Source organism: Cetorhinus maximus, chromosome 23 (assembly GCF_964194155.1).
Source record: "Cetorhinus maximus chromosome 23, sCetMax3.hap1.1, whole genome shotgun sequence".
NCBI lineage: Eukaryota > Metazoa > Chordata > Chondrichthyes > Lamniformes > Cetorhinidae > Cetorhinus > Cetorhinus maximus.
The window spans coordinates 58,020,447-58,041,644 of NC_135901.1; the positions used below are offsets into that span (position 1 = coordinate 58,020,447).

At 45.1% G+C, this 21,198-nt stretch overlaps 1 protein-coding gene across 1 annotated transcript in view; it reads right to left on the reverse strand.

The window, feature by feature from the left end:
* Positions 1 to 21,198, reverse strand: part of LOC144698062 (uncharacterized) — a 121,742-nt gene that overhangs the window by 46,628 nt on the left and 53,916 nt on the right. Inside the window, 1 exon segment of the mRNA XM_078569991.1 lies at positions 7,749 to 8,672. Coding sequence (XP_078426117.1) covers positions 7,749 to 8,672 — 924 coding nt within the window.

The following is a 21,198-nucleotide window of genomic DNA, read 5'->3' on the forward strand; positions in this document are numbered from 1 at the left end:
ACCTGAATATTATCAGCCTTTGAACATGGAAGCAGAAAGCGCTGCTCACGCTGGGGAGAAACCGTGTAAGTGCAGGGACTGTGGGAAGGGACTCAATTACCCGTCTGACCTGGAAACTCATCAACGCGCTCACACTGGGGAGAAGCCATTCACCTGCCCTGAGTGTGGGAAGTAATTTACTCAGTCATCCACTCTGCTGACACACCAGCGAGTTCACACTGGGGAGAGACCGTTCACCTGCTCCGAGTGTGGGAAGGGATTTATTAGTTCAACCAACCTGCTGACACACCAGAGAGTTCACACCGGGGAGAGACCATTCACCTGCTCTGAGTGTGGGATGGGAGTCATTACTTCAATGATCCTGCATACACACCAGCAAATTCACAATGGGGAGAGACCATTCACCTGCTCAAAATGTGGCAAGGGATTCACTCGATCATTCGACCTGCTGACACACCAGCGAGTTCACACTGGGGAGAGACCGTACACCTGCTCTGAGTGTAGGAAGGGATTCACTAGGTCATCCCACCTACTGAGAAATCAGCTGGTTCACTCAGACCAGAGACAGTTGACATGCTCAGTCTGCAGGAAGTGCTATGAAAGTCACCAGGACCTGATCTTACATCAACGTGTTCACACTGATGACAGACCATTCAGGTGCTCTCACTGCAGGACTGGGTTCAGGCGATCATCTGACCTCAATGTACATCAGCGCAGTCACACCGGGGAGAGACCGTTCACCTGTTCCATGTGTGGGAAGGGATTTACTCAGTCATCCAACCTGCTGAGACACCAGCGAATTCACACTGGGGAAGGGGCTGCTCACTTGCCCTGACTGTAGGAAGGGATTCATTAATAGAACCTACCCACAGAAATACCACCGAGTTCACACTGGGGAGAGACCAGTCAGCTGGTCTGTGTGTGGAAAGTGATTCACTCAGTCATTTGTGCTGCTGAGACACCAGCGAGTTGACAAGTAACAGCAAAATCCAATTACTGTAGTTAATCTCATCCTGGATGGAACCATGTTCATTGGGTTCTGTTTCTGCTGATGTTAATAAACTCCAGCCCTGTTATAGAGGCTAATATTGTTCATACAAATCAATTAAATCAACATGGTGTGAAATACAAGGTATGTTGAATCTTTTTAATATCTCCAATACTCTGCTTCTCCCCTGTCATCTCCAACAACAAGTGTGAGGAGTTAATGGAGCTTCTTTGTTACTAAGATTGAGACAATCCGATCAGCTGCCTCTGCTGCTTCCCTCCCTCCCACTAGCCCACCGGGACAAACTGTCTCTAAGGTTCCTTCTTGTCTGAGCCCTGAACCCACATCTTTCTCCAGTTTCTCTCCCATCTTCCCTCATGTCCTCTCAGTGCTCATCTTGTCCATGAGGCCCTCCTTCTGCTCCCTTGACCTTATGCTTACTAAACTGCTGATTATCCAATTTCCCCATGTTAGCTGATATTGTTAATGTTTCTCTCCTGGTAATATCCCTCTCATCATCAAATCTATCATCATCACCCATCCTAAGAATAAACTCTTGACCTGACCATCTTTTCAAACTACCGGCCCATCTCCAACCTCCCTTTCCTCTCCAAAGTCCTTGTACTTGGTGTCCCCCAAGGACCTATCCTTGGCCCCTCCTATTACTCATCTCCATGCTGCCACTCAGTGGCATCATCAAAAAGCACCGTGTTAGTTTTCACATGTACACTGACAACGCCCAGCTCTACCTCACCACCATCCCTCTCCATTCCTCCACTGTTACTAAATTATCAAACTGATTTTCGTGTATCCAATGCTGGATGAGCAGAAATTTCCTCCAATTAAAAATTGGGAAGACCAAAGCCATTGTCTTCGGTCACCACTACAAATTCTGTTCCCTAACTACCGAGTCCATCCCTCTCCCGGGGAACTGTCTTGAGGTTGAACCACACTGTTCACAATCTCGATGTCTTATTTGACCCCAAGATGAGTTTCTGACCACATATCCGCACCATCACTAACACCAGATATTTCAATCTCCATAACGTCGCCTGTCTCCACCCCACCCCCAGCTCATCTGCTGTTCAAACCCTCATCCATGTCCGTGTTACCTTTAAACTTGACAATTCCAATACATTCCTGGCCGGCCCCTCACATTCACCCAACACCCACACGAAAATGTGAGATCATCCAAAACCCTGCTGTCCATGTGCTTTCTCACACCAAGTTCCATTCACTCATCACCCCTGTGCTTATTGACCTCAATTGGCTCCTGTTCAAGCAATGCCTCAATTTTAAAATTTGGAACTTTGTTTCCAAATCCCTCCATGGCATCGTCCCTCCCAATCTATGTAACTTCCGGTCACACACCCACTGAGATATCTGTGCTATCTCATTCTGTACTCTTTAGCATCCCTGATTTTAATTACTCCACCATTGGTGGCCGTGCCTAGGTGCAAAGTTCCGGAATTTCCTCCCTAAACCTCTCCACCTCTCTCTCCTGATTAAAGAGACTTGTTAATATCTGCCTCTCCAATCAAGGTTCTGTCCATTGACCTGAATATCGACCCATGCCAGTCGATGTCAAATGTTTCTTTATGAAAGTCCTGTGAAGCACTTTGGCACGTTTTGTTACGTAAAAGGTATTACATAAATCCAAGTTGTTTCTGTTTCACCACAGCCAGTTTGTGCACAGTAAGTTTCCACAAACAGCAATCAGACTAACTGATTAATCCAGTTTTTTTTGGTGGTGTTAGTTAAAGCACGAATGTTGGTCCCACTGCACCAGGAGATCTCCCCTGTGGACAGGATGATGAGTTGTTGAGCTCTCCTGAGCTGAGAGTGGAGCTGATTGAGCTGTCGGGCCTGCAGTGTACCTTGAAGAACCGCTGTCTGGGATCTTGCCTCTTAATTCACTGACTCCCAGCTGTAGTTGTTTCTGCAGTAAAATAGTTAACTTTGAATATCAATCCCAACTTAATCTTCGGATCAAAATCTGCAACTTTAAATCAGCTGCAGAAGAGAAAGAAATTTCAATAGAGGAGGAGGAGGTCACGAAGGTGCGACAGTGGATGAGACTTTCTGGGTTTGAGCAGTTCAGCTGGAATTCTATCCTTGCTGGGTGTCTTGCCACTTGCTAAGGAATCAATGGCCTTATCAAGCTCAAGTGATGATGGTTCCTCGTCCAACTCAACCATGAAAGGAAGCTGCAGGAGAGAGTCAAACGGAGACTGGGAGATGTCTGTCCGACAGGTGTACAGCTCACAGTCGTGTTCACCCCAGCGGGACATCGGTTTAATTCTGTCGGTGAGAACTTCAACATCTACTGATTTCAGGGGGACAACTTTGGTGATGGTCAGACCAAGCGCCCTCCTGATCCCATCATACACAGCACGTAGATTTCCATTGTCACAGGCAGTTTGGATTTCATGATCTGGGCTGATCCAGTGTTTATTTGCACATTATCTTCCTGTGTTTTAAACAACTGTGTCAACTAATTTCAATTTACACAGTGTTCTAGCTGTTGGGTTTATGTTGTAATCAGGTAGGCTTTGCTTTTTGCTTCAATGACAGATTCATCTCTGCTAAGTAGGTCTCAAACCAGTCTTTGTTGTGGGTTCCACCTTTCCCAAATGTTGTTGCTGCTGTGTCAGAAATGATTGAACTCAGCACCTTCCAAGATTCAGCAATATCAACGTTGATTGATGAAGCTTCCATTGATGAGCCTATAAAACACGACTATTTTGTTTATGTCCCTTGATAATTAAATTTCACCAATATAAAATGCAATATAACAGTAGGTAAGTTTTACTGCAGCTGTACAGGGCCTTGGTGAGACCACATCTGGAATATTGTGTACAGCTGTGGTATCTTTATTAGAAACAGATATAATTGCATTGAAACAGTTCAGAGAAGGTTCACTCAACTCATCCCTGGGATGAGGGGCTTATCTTCTGAAGAAAATTTGAACTTCACCCATTGGAGTTTAGAAAAATGAGAGGTGATCATAATGAAACAGATAAGATCCTAAGGGGACAAAAACAAAAAATGCTGCCAAATCTCAGCAGGTCTGACAGCATCTGTGGAGATAAAGACACAGTTAACGTTTCGACTCCGTATGACTCTTCTTCAAATCCTGAGGGGATTTGATAGGGTAGGTAGCAGGAGGATGATTCCACTTGTGAGAGACAGAACGAGCGGACACAGTTTAAGAATATGTGGTCTACCATTTAAGACGGAGTTGATAAGAAATGTTGTTCTCTCAAGGGGTCATTGTTATGTAGAATTATTTTCTACAGAAAGCAGTGAGGGCTGGATCATTGAATGTATTCAGAGCTGAGTTAGACAGATTATTGATAAACAACAGAGTCAAGGGTTATGGGGGACAGACAGGAAAGTGGAGTTGAGACCACAACCAGATCAGCCATGATCTAATTGAATGCTGTAACAAACCCGAAGGGCTGAATGGCCTCCCTCCTGCTCCTAAGTCTTATGTTCCTATATGTCTCTATAATGGAGATGCCACTGTGAGTAATGTGCAAGTCAGTAAGAATTGTCAGCAAGGATTAATCAGCACTTTCTAATTGGAAATGTTAATCAGTGGGACCTCTCAGACACTGAATTGTAGAGTTTGCACCAAAGATCAATTTAGGATTGAATTACAAGCCCATAATTTTATTGAAACTGAGTTCCTGTTGAGAATTCCTGAATTAAGGGGAGAGGTCACAGATGGTGCTTTCAAAAAAGGACAAAATGCAGTCCTGAAAATCAATGACATACCCAGACTATTAAACTCCAACCAGTTATAGGGTTGCTAACATCAACACAAACAGACCAAATACAGTCAGACTATCAGTCCTGCATGTGATTAAGACCAGCAATAACAGCAGAATCTAACTCCTACAGTCACTTGTGAACTTGCTGGACTCTCGGCAGCTGGATAACCAATGGAATCCCTTCTCACACACAGTGCAAGTGAATGGCCTCTCTCCAGTGTGAACTCGCTGGTGGGCTTTGAGGTTGCCTGAATACCTGAGCCTCTGTCTACAGGAAGTGCAGCTGAATGGCTGAATGAACTCAGTGTGAACTTGCTGGTGAGTTACTTGTAGCAGGATTCCTAGCCTCTCACCTGGACTTGTAGCCACAGTATTTATTTGGCTATTCCAGATCAGTCTCTGGTCAATGGTAACCCCCAGATTATTGATAGTGGTGGATTCAGTGATGGTAATGCCATTGAACATCAAGGGGCGATGGTTGGATTCTCTCTTGTTGGAGATGGTCATTGCCTAGCACTTGTCTGGCACGAATGTTACTTGCCACTTGTCAGCCCAAGCCTGGATATTGACCAGGTCTTGTTGCATTTGGACATGGACTGCTTCAGTATCTGAGGAGTCACGAATGGTGCTGAACATTGTGCAATCATCAGCGAACACCCCCACTTCTGACTTTATGATGGAAGGAAGGTCATTGATGAACTGGCTGAAGATGGTTGGGCTGAGGACACTACCCTGAGGAACTCCTGCAATGATATCCTGGAGCTGAGATGACTGACCTCCAACAACTACATTTTCTTTTGTGCTAGGTATGACTCCAACCAGCAGAGAGTTTTCCCCCTGAAGCCATTGACTCGAGTTTTGCTAGGGCTCTTTGATGCCACACTCGGTCAAATGCTGCATTGATGTCAAGGGCAGTAGCTCTCACCTCATCTCAGGAGTTCAGCTCTTTTCTCCATGTTTGAACCAATGCTGTAATGAGGACAGGAGCTGAGTGGCCCTGGTGGAACCCAAACTGAGCGTCAAAGAGCAGGTTATTGCTGAGCAAGTGCCACTTGATAGCACTATTGATGTCCCCTTTCTGGATGTGATAGGACTGCAAAACTTAGATCTGATCCATTGATTGTGGGGTGCCTAGCTTTGCTTATCACTTGCTGCTTATGCTGTTTGGCATGCAAGTAGTCCTGTGTTATAGTTTCACCAGCTTGACACCGCATTTTTAGGTACGCCTGGTGCTGCTCCTGCACTCTTCATGGAACCAGGGTTGATTCCGTGGCTTGACGGTAATGGTAGAGTGGGAGTTATGCCGGGCCATGAGGTTACAGATTGTGATTCAGTACATTGCTGCTGCTGCTGATGGCCCACAGCACTTCATGGCTGCCCAGTCTGTTCGAAATCTATTCTATTTAGCATGGTGATAGTGCCACACAACACGATAGAGGGTATCCTCAATGTGAAGATGGGACTTCATCTCCACAAGGGCTGTGTGGTAGTTACTCTTACAGGTACTGTCATGGACAGATGCCTCTGCGGCAGGCAGGTTGATGACAATGTATGTTTTTCCCTCTTGTTGGTTCACTCAGCACCAGCTGCAGACCCAGTCTAGCAGCTATGTCCTTTCAGACTCACCCAGCTCAGTGTATAGTGGGGCTACTGAGCCACTCTTGGTGATGGACATTGAAGTCCCCCACCCAGAGTACATTCTGTGCCCTTGCCACCCTCAGCGCTTCCTCCAAGTGGTATTCAACATGGAGGAGCACTGATTCATCAGCTGAGGGAGTGTGGTACATGGGAATTAGCGGGAGGTTTCCTTGGCCATGTTTGACCTGATGCCACATGACTTCATGCGGTCCGGAGTCGATGTTGAGGACTCCCAGGGCAACTCCCTCCCGACTGTATGTCACTGTGCCACCACCTCTACTGGGTTTGTCCTGCCGCTGGGACAGGACATACCCAGGGATGGTGATGGTGAGTTAGAATGTGTTTGTGTTTCAGAGCATCTACTTTGGTTTAAAATCTCTTTCACAGGCAGAAGTTTGAAGCGGTTTCTTATCAGAATGAACAGGTTGATGTGTAGTCAAGTGGGATGACTGAGTGAATCTCTCCCACACATGGAACAAATGAACAGTCTCTCCCCAGTGTGAGTGCACTGGTAGATACTGAGTTCACATGATCACCTGAACCCAGTCCCACAGCGAGAGCACCTGAATGGTCTCTTGTCAGTGTGAACATGTTGATAGCACGTCAGCTCCAGAGAACCTTTATAACACTTCCCACAATCCAGACGTTTAAAAGATCTTTGGTGAGTGTGAACTCACTGATGTGCCAACAGGTTACATGAATCAGTGAATCCCTCCCCACACATGGAGCAGGTGGATGACCTCTCCCCAGTGTGAACTCACTGGTGTTGCAGCAGGCTGGACAATCACCTGAGCCTCTACCTGCAGTGAGAGCAGGTGAATGGAGTGGAACTGGAGTGAATGCACTGGTGAAACATCAGTGAATGTGGGTTTTTAAAGCTCTTGATACATCTAAGCATTTAACCCTCTCTCTGCCGTCTGAACTTGCTGAGTATGTGGAGGCTGGATGGAGAAAGATGTGAGTTCGGGCTCAGACAAGGGGGGAGTTAAGAGACAGTTTGTCTCGGTGGGCTAGTGGAAGGGAGGGAAGCAGCAGAGGCAGCTGATCGGATTGTCTCAATCTTAGTGACAAAGAAGCTCCATGAGCTCCTCACACTTGTTGTTGGAGGTGAGGATGGAGGAGACGGGGAGAGGGAGAGCCCTTCAAAAAGAACTAACTTGTGTTAGCAATATTAAAGAGGCTCAACACTGTGTGTTTAAAACAAAACTTATTTATTTCACTTTTATTCATAATATTAACACCTATAATTGTGCTGGAGTTTATTAACATCAGCCGAAGCAGACCCCAATGAACATGGGGTTCAGTCCTGGATGTGAGTAAGAGCAAAATCCAATTACTGTTATTGCTTGTGAACTCGTTGGTGTGTCAGCAGGTGAGATGACTGAATGAATCTCTTCCCACACTTGGAGCAGGTGAATGGTCTCTTCCCAGTGTGAGTACGCTGATGTACAGTGAGGTGAGATGAATGCCTGAACCCAGCCCCACACTGAGAGCACTTGAATGGTCTCTCGTCAGTGTGAACACGTCGATGGGACATCAATTCCCTGGGACTTTTAAAGCAATTTCCACAGTCTGGGCATTTAAAAGGTCTCTCAGCAGTATGAACATGCTGGTGTCTCAGCAGGTTAAATGACTGGGTGAATCCTTTCCCACACTCGGAGCAGGAGAATGGTCTCTCCCCAGTGTGAGTTCGCTGGTGCACAGTGAGTTGAGATGACCACCTGAACCCAGTCCCACACAGAGAGCACCTGAACGGTCTCTCATCAGTGTGAACACGTTGATGAGATATCAGCTCTCCGGAACTCTTAAAACACATTTCGCAGTCTGGACATTGAAAAGGTCTCTCCCCAGTGTGAACTCGCTGGTGTTTCTGTAGGGTGGATGAATCAGTGAATGCATTCCCACACTCAGGGCAGGCGAACTCTCCAGTGTGAACTCGCTGGTGTTTCGACAAGATAGATGAGGTAGTGAATCCCTTTCCGCACTCAGGGCAGGTAAATGGCCTCTCCCCAGCATGAAGTCGCTGGTGTTGCAGCAGGGTGGATGACCGAGTGAATCTCTTCCCACATTTGGAGCAGGTGAATGGTGTCTCCCCTGTGTGAACTTGCTGGTGTCTCAGCAGGTTGGATGATCGGGTAAATCCTTTCCCACACTTGGAGCAGTTGAACAGCCTCTCCCCAGTGTGAACTCGCTGGTGTGTCAGCAGGGTGGATGAGTGAATGAATCCCTTCCCACACTCAGAGCAGGTGAACGGCCTCTCCCCGGTGTGACTGCGCTGATGAATTTCCAGCTCCGAAGGGGTTCTGAACCCCTTCCCACAGTCCCCACATTTCCACGGTTTCCCCCTGCTGTGACTGTGCTTATGCCTCAACAGGCCAGATGATTCACTGAAGCCTTGTCCACACACAGAACACATGTACGGTTTCTCCCCACTGTGAACACTGCTTTTTCCTTCCATGTTCAAAATCCATTGATGTTCAGGATCTGATGAACGAAGTGACTCTGTCAGATTTGGTTGCTGTTTCCTGCCTCAAATTCCAGATCTTCAAAAATCCTGTAAAAAAAAAATCATCACTGTAGGTTCAGGATTAAATATTCATTAGAAACAAACATTACTCCTGGTTTGAGTTTGCTGTATGTAAGTCCCCCACTTCTAACCCCCTGTGAAAGGAGTTTCCAAAATCCATCCCTGTCAGTCCAGGATAGAAATGAACAACATTCTCTCCTCCTGCTACCTGGACTATGATATCTGCGCATACGCCCTGCTGCACATTGCCCCCTATAAAGATGGCGGCCGCTACCCCGGGCCTGAGACCTGAAGAGTCTCAGTTGTCGTCTTGGCGCAAACGCTGGACCGAAAGTTTCTAATTCGGGTCCGGAGGCCTGCACCGGGTGTTTATAAAGCTTCCGAGTCCACACTGACTCCATTTCTCTCCTGTACTCGGCTGTCACTCACCCTTTCCCGCCTCCTTCCTCCTTCAGCTCCCGCACTCCCCGGGCTTCAGGTATAACGACACTGCGCCTGCGCGCCGCGTCACCTCGGGCCCCGCCCCTCCTTCACTCCGATTGGTTGGAGGACCAGCCACACCCGCTCGGTCCTCCAGCCACGCCCCTACTTCCTATTGACCCTGATCTGCCGTCAATCAGCCGGGCATTGTGACGGTTTCAGATGGTGAGGGCGGCCACAGACTCAGCCTGACTTGCTGATTCTTGGCAGCATTTTCTGTTCGGGAATTAGAGCTAGAGATGGATGGTCAGTTCCCCTCTGTCCGGGGGGGATTCACACTCATTTCCCTAGTGCACTGATTATCACCTTTACTTTACATGAGAAAGTCCCCGGTTCAATCCCGGCTGGAAGCTTTGTGTTTACAATTGTTACTGAGGAGGAATTAACAGTGAGTTTAGTTTCATGTCGAACAGGGGGACAGTTATTGTCTCATTCTTTAAAAGCTCCTTCATCACCTTTAAACAGGGAACGATAAGTCAGAGAAAACTGATCCACTGTGAACCCAAAACAAGATACTGCAGGTGCTGGAAATCTGAGCTCAAAACAGAAAATGTTGGAAACTCTCAGCAGGTCAAACAGCTTCTATGGAGAGGGAAACAGAGAATGTTTCAGGTCACTAACCTTTTATCCAAACTGGAAAAATTTAGAAACGGGGACAATGTGTCAGGAGACGGGGACAGTGTGCCGGGTGATAGGTCATGTATACTCGACATGTTGTTCATCTTCATAATTTACAACACTATTCCTGATGTTCATGAGCTGCCTCACTTTCTTACCCATTAATTCCATTTGCTGATCTATCAGTAATGGACTTGCTGCCATCTCGAACAAAACTGTTTTCACCACTAAGGCTCCGCTGGTATTTAATAGTCTTCATGACATCATCTCACTGGGACTGGATGACATCATCGCACTGGGACTGGATGACATCATCGCACTGGGACTGGATGACATCATAAGAGTCCATTGTTTCTTAATGACCCACATCAATAACAAGAGGAAATATTAATAAACCTGAGCACATTATCTAGGCTGACACTCCAGGGTGACACTGAGGGACTGCTGCACTGTCAGAGACAGCATCCTTCACATGGAACTTGTAGAGGCTCTGGTCACAATCTTCCAATCCTCCTTATATAGTAGTGGTGTCAAAGAACTGACAGATTGTAAATGTTACACCCCTGTTCAAAAACACAGTAATTCCAGGACAATCAGCTTCACATTAGTGGTGGGGGAAGGTTGGAGACAATAATCTGGGAGAAAATCAATTGGCAGTTAGTAAAGTGTGGATTACTACTTCCAGCATTTTCTGTTTTTAAAACCAATACCTCCCCTGGAGCCCAAGGTGAAGAGTGGCTCTCTGGGAGGTGTTGGGAGCTGGGACTTGTCCATGAGAGAAACGAAAGGTCTGAGAACTTAAATAATCTAGAGTTAGAAAGAAGAAAATATCCAAAAATGGTGCAGTCAGTAACAGGACATTAATTAGTCTCCTCTTATCCTGGAAAAATCAAAGACTCGACATTGTGTGTTTGAAACAAAACTGATTTATTTAACAGACATCAAAATATTAAACTTCAGCCCAGTTACAGGGATTATTAAGATCAGCAGAAATAAACCCCAACTCTCAGAATGAACATGGTTCAGTTCCTGATGTGATTAATAGTAACAGCAGAGTTGATCACATTAATGGGAACACAGGGTGAATAGAAATTATTTCTGCTGGCTAGGCAGTCTAAGAATAGGTGGTATAGTCTAAACATTAGAACCAGTCCCTTGAGGAGTGTAATTACATAGGATACATGACACAGAAACAGGCCATTCAGCCCAACCACTCCATGCTGATGTTAAGCTCCAAGAGAGCCTCCTCCCATCTTTCCTCATCTAAATCTATCATAGTAACCTCCTATTCCCTTCTCCCTCTTGTGCTTGTCTAGTTTCCCCTTGAATAATATTAGATGTGATTCCACAATTGGACAACACTTTGTTTGGAAATAGAGGCAATTTAAGTTAGTTTTCTGAGCATTTGTGGGTGTTCGGAATGAGACTTAGCTTTAAAGTTTAAGTTTGATTTGTATTTCTGTATTTGTTGGTTTAAAAAGGTCAAACTGAGTTTTCCTTTCACTTTGAAAGGTGCTTGTATTTCTAATGAGAGTTTTACAACTGTCAACTAAGGTAAGCAAACAAGAGTAGAAAAAAAGAACAGCGCTGTTGCCTAGCAATATGGTCCAGAGAGGCAGTTCCCTCCCACAAACACACATAAAAAACTAAGGAACAGCAGCTTCATGCCGTTTGAAGCCAGGGCTTCAGAGAGACTGGACACTGGGAGAAGAAGCTGCAGGTTTCCCAAAAGAACCATATGTCTCAAGGCCAAAGGAGTGAAACAGAACAGGAGAAAGTCCCAAGCAGACATTCTAGCCAAAGGAAGGACAGGAACCTGGAAAAGGTCCTGTTAATGAATTTAAGGGTGAGGGGCAGGGAGAAAGTTCCAAGCTTCAGATTTATAGGGACAAAAGCTGCAGAAAGCAGATTTAAAGCGAGAACAGATTGTGAGTGGCAAGAAGGTCCAAAGAGACAACTGAAGGCCGGTAACGCTTTGCTCTGGGAATAGAAGCAGCGGTACTGTTGACAGCTGAGTTGATGACAGGGAGTGCATGGAAGTTGGCTTGAATGCATGTGGTGACCCAGGGGAAAGGAACATCAGAAGAAGAGTTCAAAACTCTGGAGGTGAACCTTTGCGGAAGGCGTCTGAGAGGAAGTGTTGGTTTGGGAGAAGATTCCAAAGCGAGTTCTTGGCGAGTGGAGATTGGAAACTGTCGTGTGAAAGACAGAGTTCAGTGAGACTGGTTGGCTCACATTGTGACAAGCGTGTGGGGGAATTGATGAGAGATCCATAGCATTCGGTTCAGGTGGCACCTGTCACTTGGTTTCAGAGTGTGGTTTGTCTGACCTCAGGGTGCCTATTGGTTTACATGGACTGTGTACTTATGTGAACATTAGAGTATAAGATAGCTTTTGGTTACTTGTGTTATCCTTACAAATCTGTATATATCTGTAAAGGTATACTTGTGCGTGAAGGAGTATTATAATATAGTTCATTTTTTCTTGTTTAATTAATGTTTTATTCTTTTGTTAAAAGTTCATCAGCAGACTGCTGTGACTATGTTCAGTAGCTACTCTCCACATATCTAAACAAACAAATTAAAGTTCGGATCTATCAAGCTGGGTTCCACTCTGCGATCAGGCTTGTCCAGAGGTAACCACAGCTGGGGATCATAACAACTTGTTAAACAATCTTGATTGTGCTAAGAATTACACTAACAACCAATTTAAGATTATCAGCCGGGCTCATCGTGTGGCTCACTTACACGTGCTAGAAGCTACAGATATTCACACACAGGACCCTGTGCTTTGCAAATAAAAAAAAAGAACACATCCACACATTGCGCCTTTTCCAACTAAACAAAAGTTATAGTATTCACTTTAACCACTCCCAGTGGTAGCGAGTTCCACTTTCTCACCACTCTTTGGGTGGTGAAGTTTCTTCTGAATTCCCTATTGGATTTCTTGGTGACTATCCTATATTGATGGTCTCTAGTTATGCTCTTCCCCACAAGAGGAGACATTCTCTCTCTATCCACTTGATCAAAACCTTTCATCATTTTAAAGACCTCGATTAGCCTCAGCCTTATTTTCTCAATAGAAAAGAGACCAAGTCTGTCAATCCTTTCCTGGTATGTTTACCTGCACATTTCTGGTACCACCATTACAATCTGCTCTGGGCCCCATCCAGTGACTCGATATCTTTTTCTATAATATGACGACCAAAACTGCCCTCTTCATTATGGCTGGTAAGATTTAGGTTCGGGAGTCACAGATTACCCAAAAAGGGGGCTGAGCTCAGAAGTGATTTTAAAGTAGTTTATTGAGAAGCAACAGTTTAACTATGATGCATAAGCTAAATAGACAGGAAAGACACATTACCCATGAAAACAATTTACTGGTTATGGAGGACAAACAGATGGACAGAGCTCCCTGGATGAAAAAGGAGATGGCAATTAAGATGAAGCAGATGTGTGTTTATGACAGGTGTCAGGTAGAAAATACAACCAAGAGGAATGCAGAAGGTTCGGGTGAAGGTAAAAAAGCATATTAGAGAAACAAAGAGGAATTATGAGAAAATACTAGCAGCCAACATCAATTTGGGAATCCCAAAGTCTTCTATAGGCGTAGAAATAGTAAAAGGGCAGTAAAGGGAAGAGCAGGGCCGATTAGGGACCTAAAAGGGAATTTACACATGGGCGAAGGGGCCATTGCTGAGGTATTTAATGAACACATTGTATCCATCTTTACCAAGGAGGTAGATGCTACCCAGACCATGGTGACAGATGAGGAAACTTTGCCACTAGGAGGGTTCAAAATTGATAAGTAGGAAGTGTTGAATAGACTATCGGTACTTAAAGTTGACAAGGCACCGGGACCGGATGAGATGCATCCAAAGTTATTGAAGGAAGTGAGAGTAGAAATTGCAGGGGGACTGGCCATAATTTTTCCAGTCTTCCCGAGACTCAGGGGAGGTGCCAGAGGACTGGAGAATTGCAAACATTATGCCCTTGTTCAAAAAAGGTTGTGAGGATAAGCCCAGCAATTACAGACCAGTTAGTTTAACTTCAGTTCTGAAGGAGGGTCATACGGACACGAAAAGCCAACACTGTTTCTCTCTCCACAGATGCTGTCAGACCTGCTGAGCTTTTCCAGCATTTTCTGTTTTTGTTTCAGATTTCCAGCATCCACAGTATTTTGTTTTTTATCTTAGTTTAACTTCAGTGGTGGGTAAGATTCTAGAAACAATTATTTGAGATAGAATTAGTACTCACATGGAAAAATATGGGTTGATAAGGAAGATCCAGCATGGATTTCTAAAGGGGAAATCGTATTTAACCAACTTGCTAGAGTTTTTTGAAGAGGTAACAGAAAAGATCGTTGAGGATAATGCTGTTGATATGGTGTACATGGACTTTCAAAAGGCATTTGACACAGTGCCACACAACAGACTTGTGAGAAAAGTTATTGCTCATGGAATAAAAGAGACATTGGCAACGTGGATACAAAATTGGCTGTAAAATAGGAAGTAGAGAGTAATGGTCAATGGATATTTTTCAGGCTGGAGGAAGGTTTGTAGTGGAGTGCCCCAGGGGCCAGTATTGGGACCTTGCTTTTCCTGATATATATTAATGATCTAGATCTTGGTGTGCAGGGGACAATTTCAAAGTTTGCGGATGGTACAAAGCTTGGAAGTGTTGTAAACTGCGAAGGAGGACAGTGTAGAACTTCAAAAGGACATAAACAAGTTGGTGGAGTGGGAAGATAGGTGACAGAAGAAGTTCAATGCGGAGAAGTGTGAGGTGATGCATTTTGGTAGGAAGAAAATGTACAGATAATATAAAATTAGGGGTGAAATTTTAAAGGGGATGCAGGAGCAGAAAGGCCTGGGTGTATATGTGCCTAGATCATTGAAGGTGGTGAGAATTGTTAATAAAGCATATAGTATCCTGGGCTTTATTAATAGGGGCATAGAGTACAAGAGAAGGGAGGTTATGTTGAATTTATATAAGTCACTCATTAGACCTCAGCTGGTATACTGTGTACAGTTCTGGGCGCCACATTATAGAAAGGATGTGGACATATTGGAGAGAATGCAGAAGAGGTTAACAAGAGCAGTTCAAGGGACGAGAAACTTCAGCTATGAGGATAGATTGGAGAGGTTGGGACTGTTCTCCTTGGAGAGAAGAAGGCGAAGAGAAGATTTGATAGAGATGTTCAAAATTATGAGGGGACTGGACAGAGTAGATAGGGAGAAGCCGTTCCTGCTCTTATAAGAATCAAGAACGAGAGGACAGATGTAAAGTGATTTGCAACAGAAACAAATGTGAAGCGAGAAAAAACTTTTTCACAAAACGAGTGGTTCGCTTCTGGATTGCACTCCCTGGTAGTGTGGTGGAGGCAGGTTCAATCGAGGCATTCAAGAGGGCATTAGGTGACTATCTGAATAGAAACAATGTGCAGGGGTACGGGGAAAAGGCAGAGCAATGGCACTAGATCATAATGTTCATTTGGAGAGCCGGTGCAGACATGATGGGCCGAATGGCCTCCTTCTGTGCTGTTAAAATTCTGCGATGACACAGCGTGAGTGCTGGTCTTTGTAGCTGGTGGCTGCAGTTTCCTCTGAACGGTTAACTGTTGTGAGCTAGAGTGTGGGTGTTGGGCAGAAGCTAGTGTGGATCACTTCATAGTGATCACTCCAGAGCGAGACTGGGAGGCAGTGCAAGAAGAGCGATGGCCTTGGGAAGATTTTTAAAAAGTGGGATCTGAGAGTCAAAGCGGAGATTTAAAAAGAGCGGGAGCTGAGAGTCAGAGCGGCGATTTAAAAAGTGTGGGACTGAGAGTCAGAGTGAAGATTTAAAAAGAGCGGGAGCTGAGAGTCAGAGGGAGATTTAAAAAGAGAGGGAGCTGAGAGAGCGGAGATTTAAAAAGAGCGGGAGCTGAGAGAGCGGAGATTTAAAAAGAGCGGGAGCTGAGAGTCAGAGCAGAGACTTAAAAAGAGAGGGAGCTGAGAGTCAGAGCGGAGATTTAAAAAGAGTGGGAGCTGAGAGTCAGAGCGGAGATTTAAAAAGAGTGGGAGCTGAGAGTCAGAGCGGAGATTTAAAAAGAGCGGGAACTGAGAGTCAGAGCAGGGATTTAAAAAGAGAGGGAGCTGAGAGTCAAAGCGGAGATTTAAAAGAGTGGGAGCTGAGAGTCAGAGCGGAGATTTAAAAGAGTGGGAGCTGAGAGTCAGAGTGGAGATTTAAAAAGAGTGGGAGCTGAGAGTCGGAGCAGAGATTTAAAAAGAGCGGGAGCTGAGAGTCAAAGCGGAGATTTAAAAGAGCGGGAGCTGAGAGTCGGAGCAGAGATTTAAAAAGAGCGGGAGCTGAGAGTCAGAGCGGAGATTTAAAAGAGTGGGAGCTGAGAGTCGGAGCAGAGATTTAAAAAGAGCGGGAGCTGAGAGTCAAAGCGGAGATTTAAAAAGAGCGGGAGCTGAGAGAGTGGAGATTTAAAAAGAGCGGGAGCTGAGAGTCAGAGGGAGATTTAAAAAGAGCGGGAGCTGAGAGTCAGAGTGGAGATTTAAAAAGAGTGGGAGCTGAGAGTCAGAGCGGAGATTTAAAAAGAGTGGGAGCTGAGAGTCAGAGCGGAGATTTAAAAAGAGCGGGAACTGAGAGTCAGAGCAGGGATTTAAAAAGAGAGGGAGCTGAGAGTCAGCGGAGATTTAAAAGAGTGGGAGCTGAGAGTCGGAGCAGAGATTTAAAAAGAGCGGGAGCTGAGAGTCAGAGCGGAGATTTAAAAGAGTGGGAGCTGAGAGTCGGAGCAGAGATTTAAAAAGAGCGGGAGCTGAGAGAGTGGAGATTTAAAAAGAGCGGGAGCTGAGAGTCAGAGGGAGATTTAAAAAGAGTGGGAGCTGAGAGTCAAAGTGGAGATTTAAAAAGAGCGGGAGCTGAGAGTCAGAGTGGAGATTTAAAAAGAGCGGGAGCTGAGAGTCAAAGTGGAGATTTAAAAAGAGCGGGAGCTGAGAGTCAAAGTGGAGATTTAAAAAGAGCGGGAGCTGAGAGTCAAAGTGGAGATTTAAAAAGAGCGGGAGCTGAGAGAGTGGAGATTTTAAAAGAGCGGGAGCTGAGAGAGCGGAGATTTAAAAAGAGCGGGAGCTGAGAGTCAGAACGAAGATTTAAAAAGAGCGGCAGCTGAGCTCAGGGCTGAAAGCTGTGTGAGGACAGAGTGAGAGTTCCGGGGAGACTCAGGGCTGAAAGCTGTGTGAGGACAGAGTGAGAGTTCCGGGGAGACTCAGGGCTGAAAGCTGTGTGAGGGCAGAGTGAGAGTTTCGGGGAGACTCAGGGCTGAAAGCTGTGTGAGGACAGAGTGAGAGTTTCGGGGAGACTCAGGGTTGAAAGCGGCGCGAGGAGGTCACGATTCAAAAAGTGACACGATGCAGGGGACAGCTGATTGTTAAGTAGGGTCAGGGGAGTTATTCTACTTTTTCTACTAATTAAACTGCTGCAGTCCAAAAACAAAATAAGGTGAGGATTTTGGACTGGAGTGGAAGCGTTTGCAGTAGAATAAGGCCCCTAGCGTAGTTAGTGTTGTTCAAAGGGAGTAACTAACGAGCTTAATCTAAAGGGAAATCATGGCAGCAGAGCTCGCACTTGTGATATGCTCCTCCTGTACGCTGTGGAAAGTAATGGACACTTCCAGTGTCCCTGGTGGCCATGTGTGCAGGAGGTGTGTTCAGCTGCAGCTACTGGCTAACCACATTTCGGAGCTGGAGCTGCGATTATTGTGGACAGCACATTCAAGTGAGGTGGTCACACCACTGATAAAGACTGAACAGGCAGGAAGGGCACCAGGCAGAGTAGAGGAATGCAGGTAGTACAGGAGTCCCCTGTGGCTGCCCTCCTTTCTAACAGATATAACATTTTAGATACTGTTGGGGGAGACAACTTTTCAGGGGAAAGCAGCAGCAGCCAAGTCCATGGCATCACGGGTGGCGCTGCTGCACAAGAGGGGAGGAAGAAGAGTGGCAGGGCTGTAGAGATAAGGGATTCAATAGTAAGGAGAACAGACAGGCGTTTCTGCGGCTGGAAAAGAGACTCCAGCATGGCATGTTGCCTCCCTGGTGCCAGGGTCAAGGATGTCTCAGAGAGGCTGCAGCGCATTCTGAAGGGGGAGGGTGAACAGCCAATGGAAGTGCCACATAATTGGTACCAACGACGTCAGTAAAAAAAGGGATGAGGTCCCACAAGCTGAATACAGGGAGTTAGGACGTAAATTAAAAAGTCAGACCTCAAAGGTACTAGTAAGAGTAGAAATAACAGGATCTATCAGATGAATATGTGGCTGAAGAAATGGTTTGGGGGGAGCGACTCAGATTCCTGGGACATTGGGACAGGTTCTGGGGAAGGTGTGGCCAGTACAACAGGATGGGTGGCATCTGGGCAGGACCGGGACCAATGTCCCCAGGGGGGTGTTTGCTAGTGCGGTCGAGGAGGGTTTAAACTAGAATGCCAGGGGGATGGGAACCTGAGCAGGGAGACAGAGGAGGGGGAAACAAGGATAGAAACAAAAGACAGAAAGTAAGGAGCAAAAGTGGAAGGCAAAAAAAGCAAGGGCGAGAAACAAATGGGATCAGAGTACAAAATAAAGCTAAGATGACTAACAAGGTTAAAAAGACAAGTCCAAAGCCATTGTATCTTAATGCTCGGAGCATTCGCAATAAGGTAGATGAATTAACAGCGCAAATGGGTATAAACGGTTATAATATAGTTGCAATTATGGAGACATGGCTGCAAGGTGACCAAGGATGGGAACTGAACATCCACGGTATTCAACATTTAGGGAGGACAGACAAATCGGAAAGGAGGTGGGGTAGCATTGTTAGTAAAGGAGTAAATCAATACAATAGTGAGGAAGGATATTGGCACGGAAAATCACCATGTGGAATCTGTTTGGGTGGAGACAGGAAACACTAAGGGACACACAACGTTGGTGGGGGTTGTCTATAGGCCCCCAAATGGTAATGGAGATGTAAGGGAAGGCATTAAGCAGGAAATTAGAGATGCATGTAATAAGGGTACAACTGTAATCATGGGTGACTTTAATCTACATATAGATTTGACAAACCAAACTAGCTATAATACTGTGGAGGACGATTTCCTGGAGTGTGTGCAAGATGATTTTTAGACCAATACATTGAGGAACCAACGAACAAGCAGGCTATCCTAGATTGGGTATTGTGCAATGAGAATGGATTAATTAACAATCTTGTTGTTCGGGGTCCCTTGGGGAAGGGCGACCATAAAATGATAGAATTGTTCATTAGGATCGAGGGTGAAGAAGTTGAATCCAAAACTAGGGTCCTGAATCTAAACAAAGGGAACTTCCAGGTATGAGGTGTGAGTTGGCAATGATGGATTGGGGAACCTTACTAAAAGGGTTGGCATTGGATAAGCAATGGCTAATATTTAAGGAATGTATGCATGAATTAGAACAAGTATTCATTCCTGTCTGGCGCAAAAATAAAAAAGGAAAGGTGGCTCAACCATGGCTTAGAAAAGAAATTATGGATCGTATTAGACCCAAAGACAAGACATATAAGATTTCCAGAATAAGCAGCAAGTCTGAGGATTGGGAGCAGTTCAGAATTCAGCAAAAGTGGACAAAAAGATTGGTTGAGAAGGGGAAAATGGAGTATGATAGTAAACTTGCAAGTAACATAAAAAACTGACTGTAAAAGCATCTATAAATATGTGAAGAGAAAAAGATTAGCGAAGAGAAATGTAGGTCCCTTATAGTCAGAAACGGGGGAAAGTATAATGGGGAACAAAGAAATGGCAGAAGAATTGAACACATATTTTTGTTCTGTCTTCACCAAAGAAAGCACAAATAATTTCCCAGAAATGTTAGGGAACCAAGAGTCTAGTGAGAGGGAGGAATTGAAGAAAATCAGTATGAGTTGAAAAACAAGGTGCAAGAGAAATTAATGGGGTTAGAGGCTGAAAATTCCCCAGGGCCCGATAATCTACATCCAAGAGCAATAAAGGAAGTAGCCCTGGAAATATTGGATGCATTGGTGGTCATATTCCAAAATTCTTTTGACTCTGGAGCAGTTCATACAGATTGGAGGGTGGCAAATGTAACCCCACTATTTAAAAAAGAGGGAGAGAAAAAACAGAGAATCACAGACAGTTAGCCTAACATTAGTAGTGGGGAAAATGCTAGAATCTATTGTTAAAGGTGTGGTAACAGAACACTTGGAAAGCATTAACGAGATTGGACAAAGTCAGCATGGGTTTATGAAAGGGAAATCATGCTTAACTAATCTACTGGAGTTTTTTGAGGATGTAACTAGTAGAATAGATAAGGGAGAACCCAGTGGATGTGGTGTATTTGGATTTCAAAAAGGCTTTTGATGAGATCCCACATAAGAGGCTGTTGGGCAAAATTAAAGTACATGGGATTGGGGGTAATATATTGGCATGGATTGAGAATTGGTTGACAGACCAGAAACAGAGAGTGGGAATAAATGGGTCTTTTTCCAGGTGGCAGGCAGTGATGTACCGCAGGGATCAGTGCTTGGACCCAGCTATTCACAATATATATAAATGACTTGGATGAGGGAACCAAATGCAATATTTCCAAGTTTGCTGATGACACAAAACTGGGCAGGGCTGTGAAGAGGATGCAAGGAGGCTTCAGGGCGATTTAGACAAGTTGTGTGTGGGGGAAAACACAAGGGAGATGCAGTGTAACGTGGATAAAGGTGAAGTTATATGCTTTGGTGTGAAAAAACAGAAAGGCAGAGTAGTATTTAAATGTTGATATATTAGGAATTGTGGATGTACAAAGGGATCTGGGTGTCCTTGTACACCAGTCAATGAAAGTAAATAGGCAAGGGCAGTGAGTAATTAGGAAAGCAAAGGGTATGTTAGCCTTTATTGCAAGAGAAATGTCTTGTTTCAGGGTCTGTGTGAGAGACATGTCCTTGGCAGAGATAACAGGCCTGTCCTGTGTTTGTCAGCTAGCAAGCTATGGAAGCTTTCTTCATAAGAGAGAGAGTGAGCTATTTCTGTAATATTCCATAAATTTCTGAAGATCTGATAAGGTTATTAGACAGCGATGACTTACAGTCCGTTACTTGGATTGAACTTGTCTCCATTCCCGTGCCGAGGGGATTTCTGTATCAGGTGGGAGGGGTAACATTTGGGAAC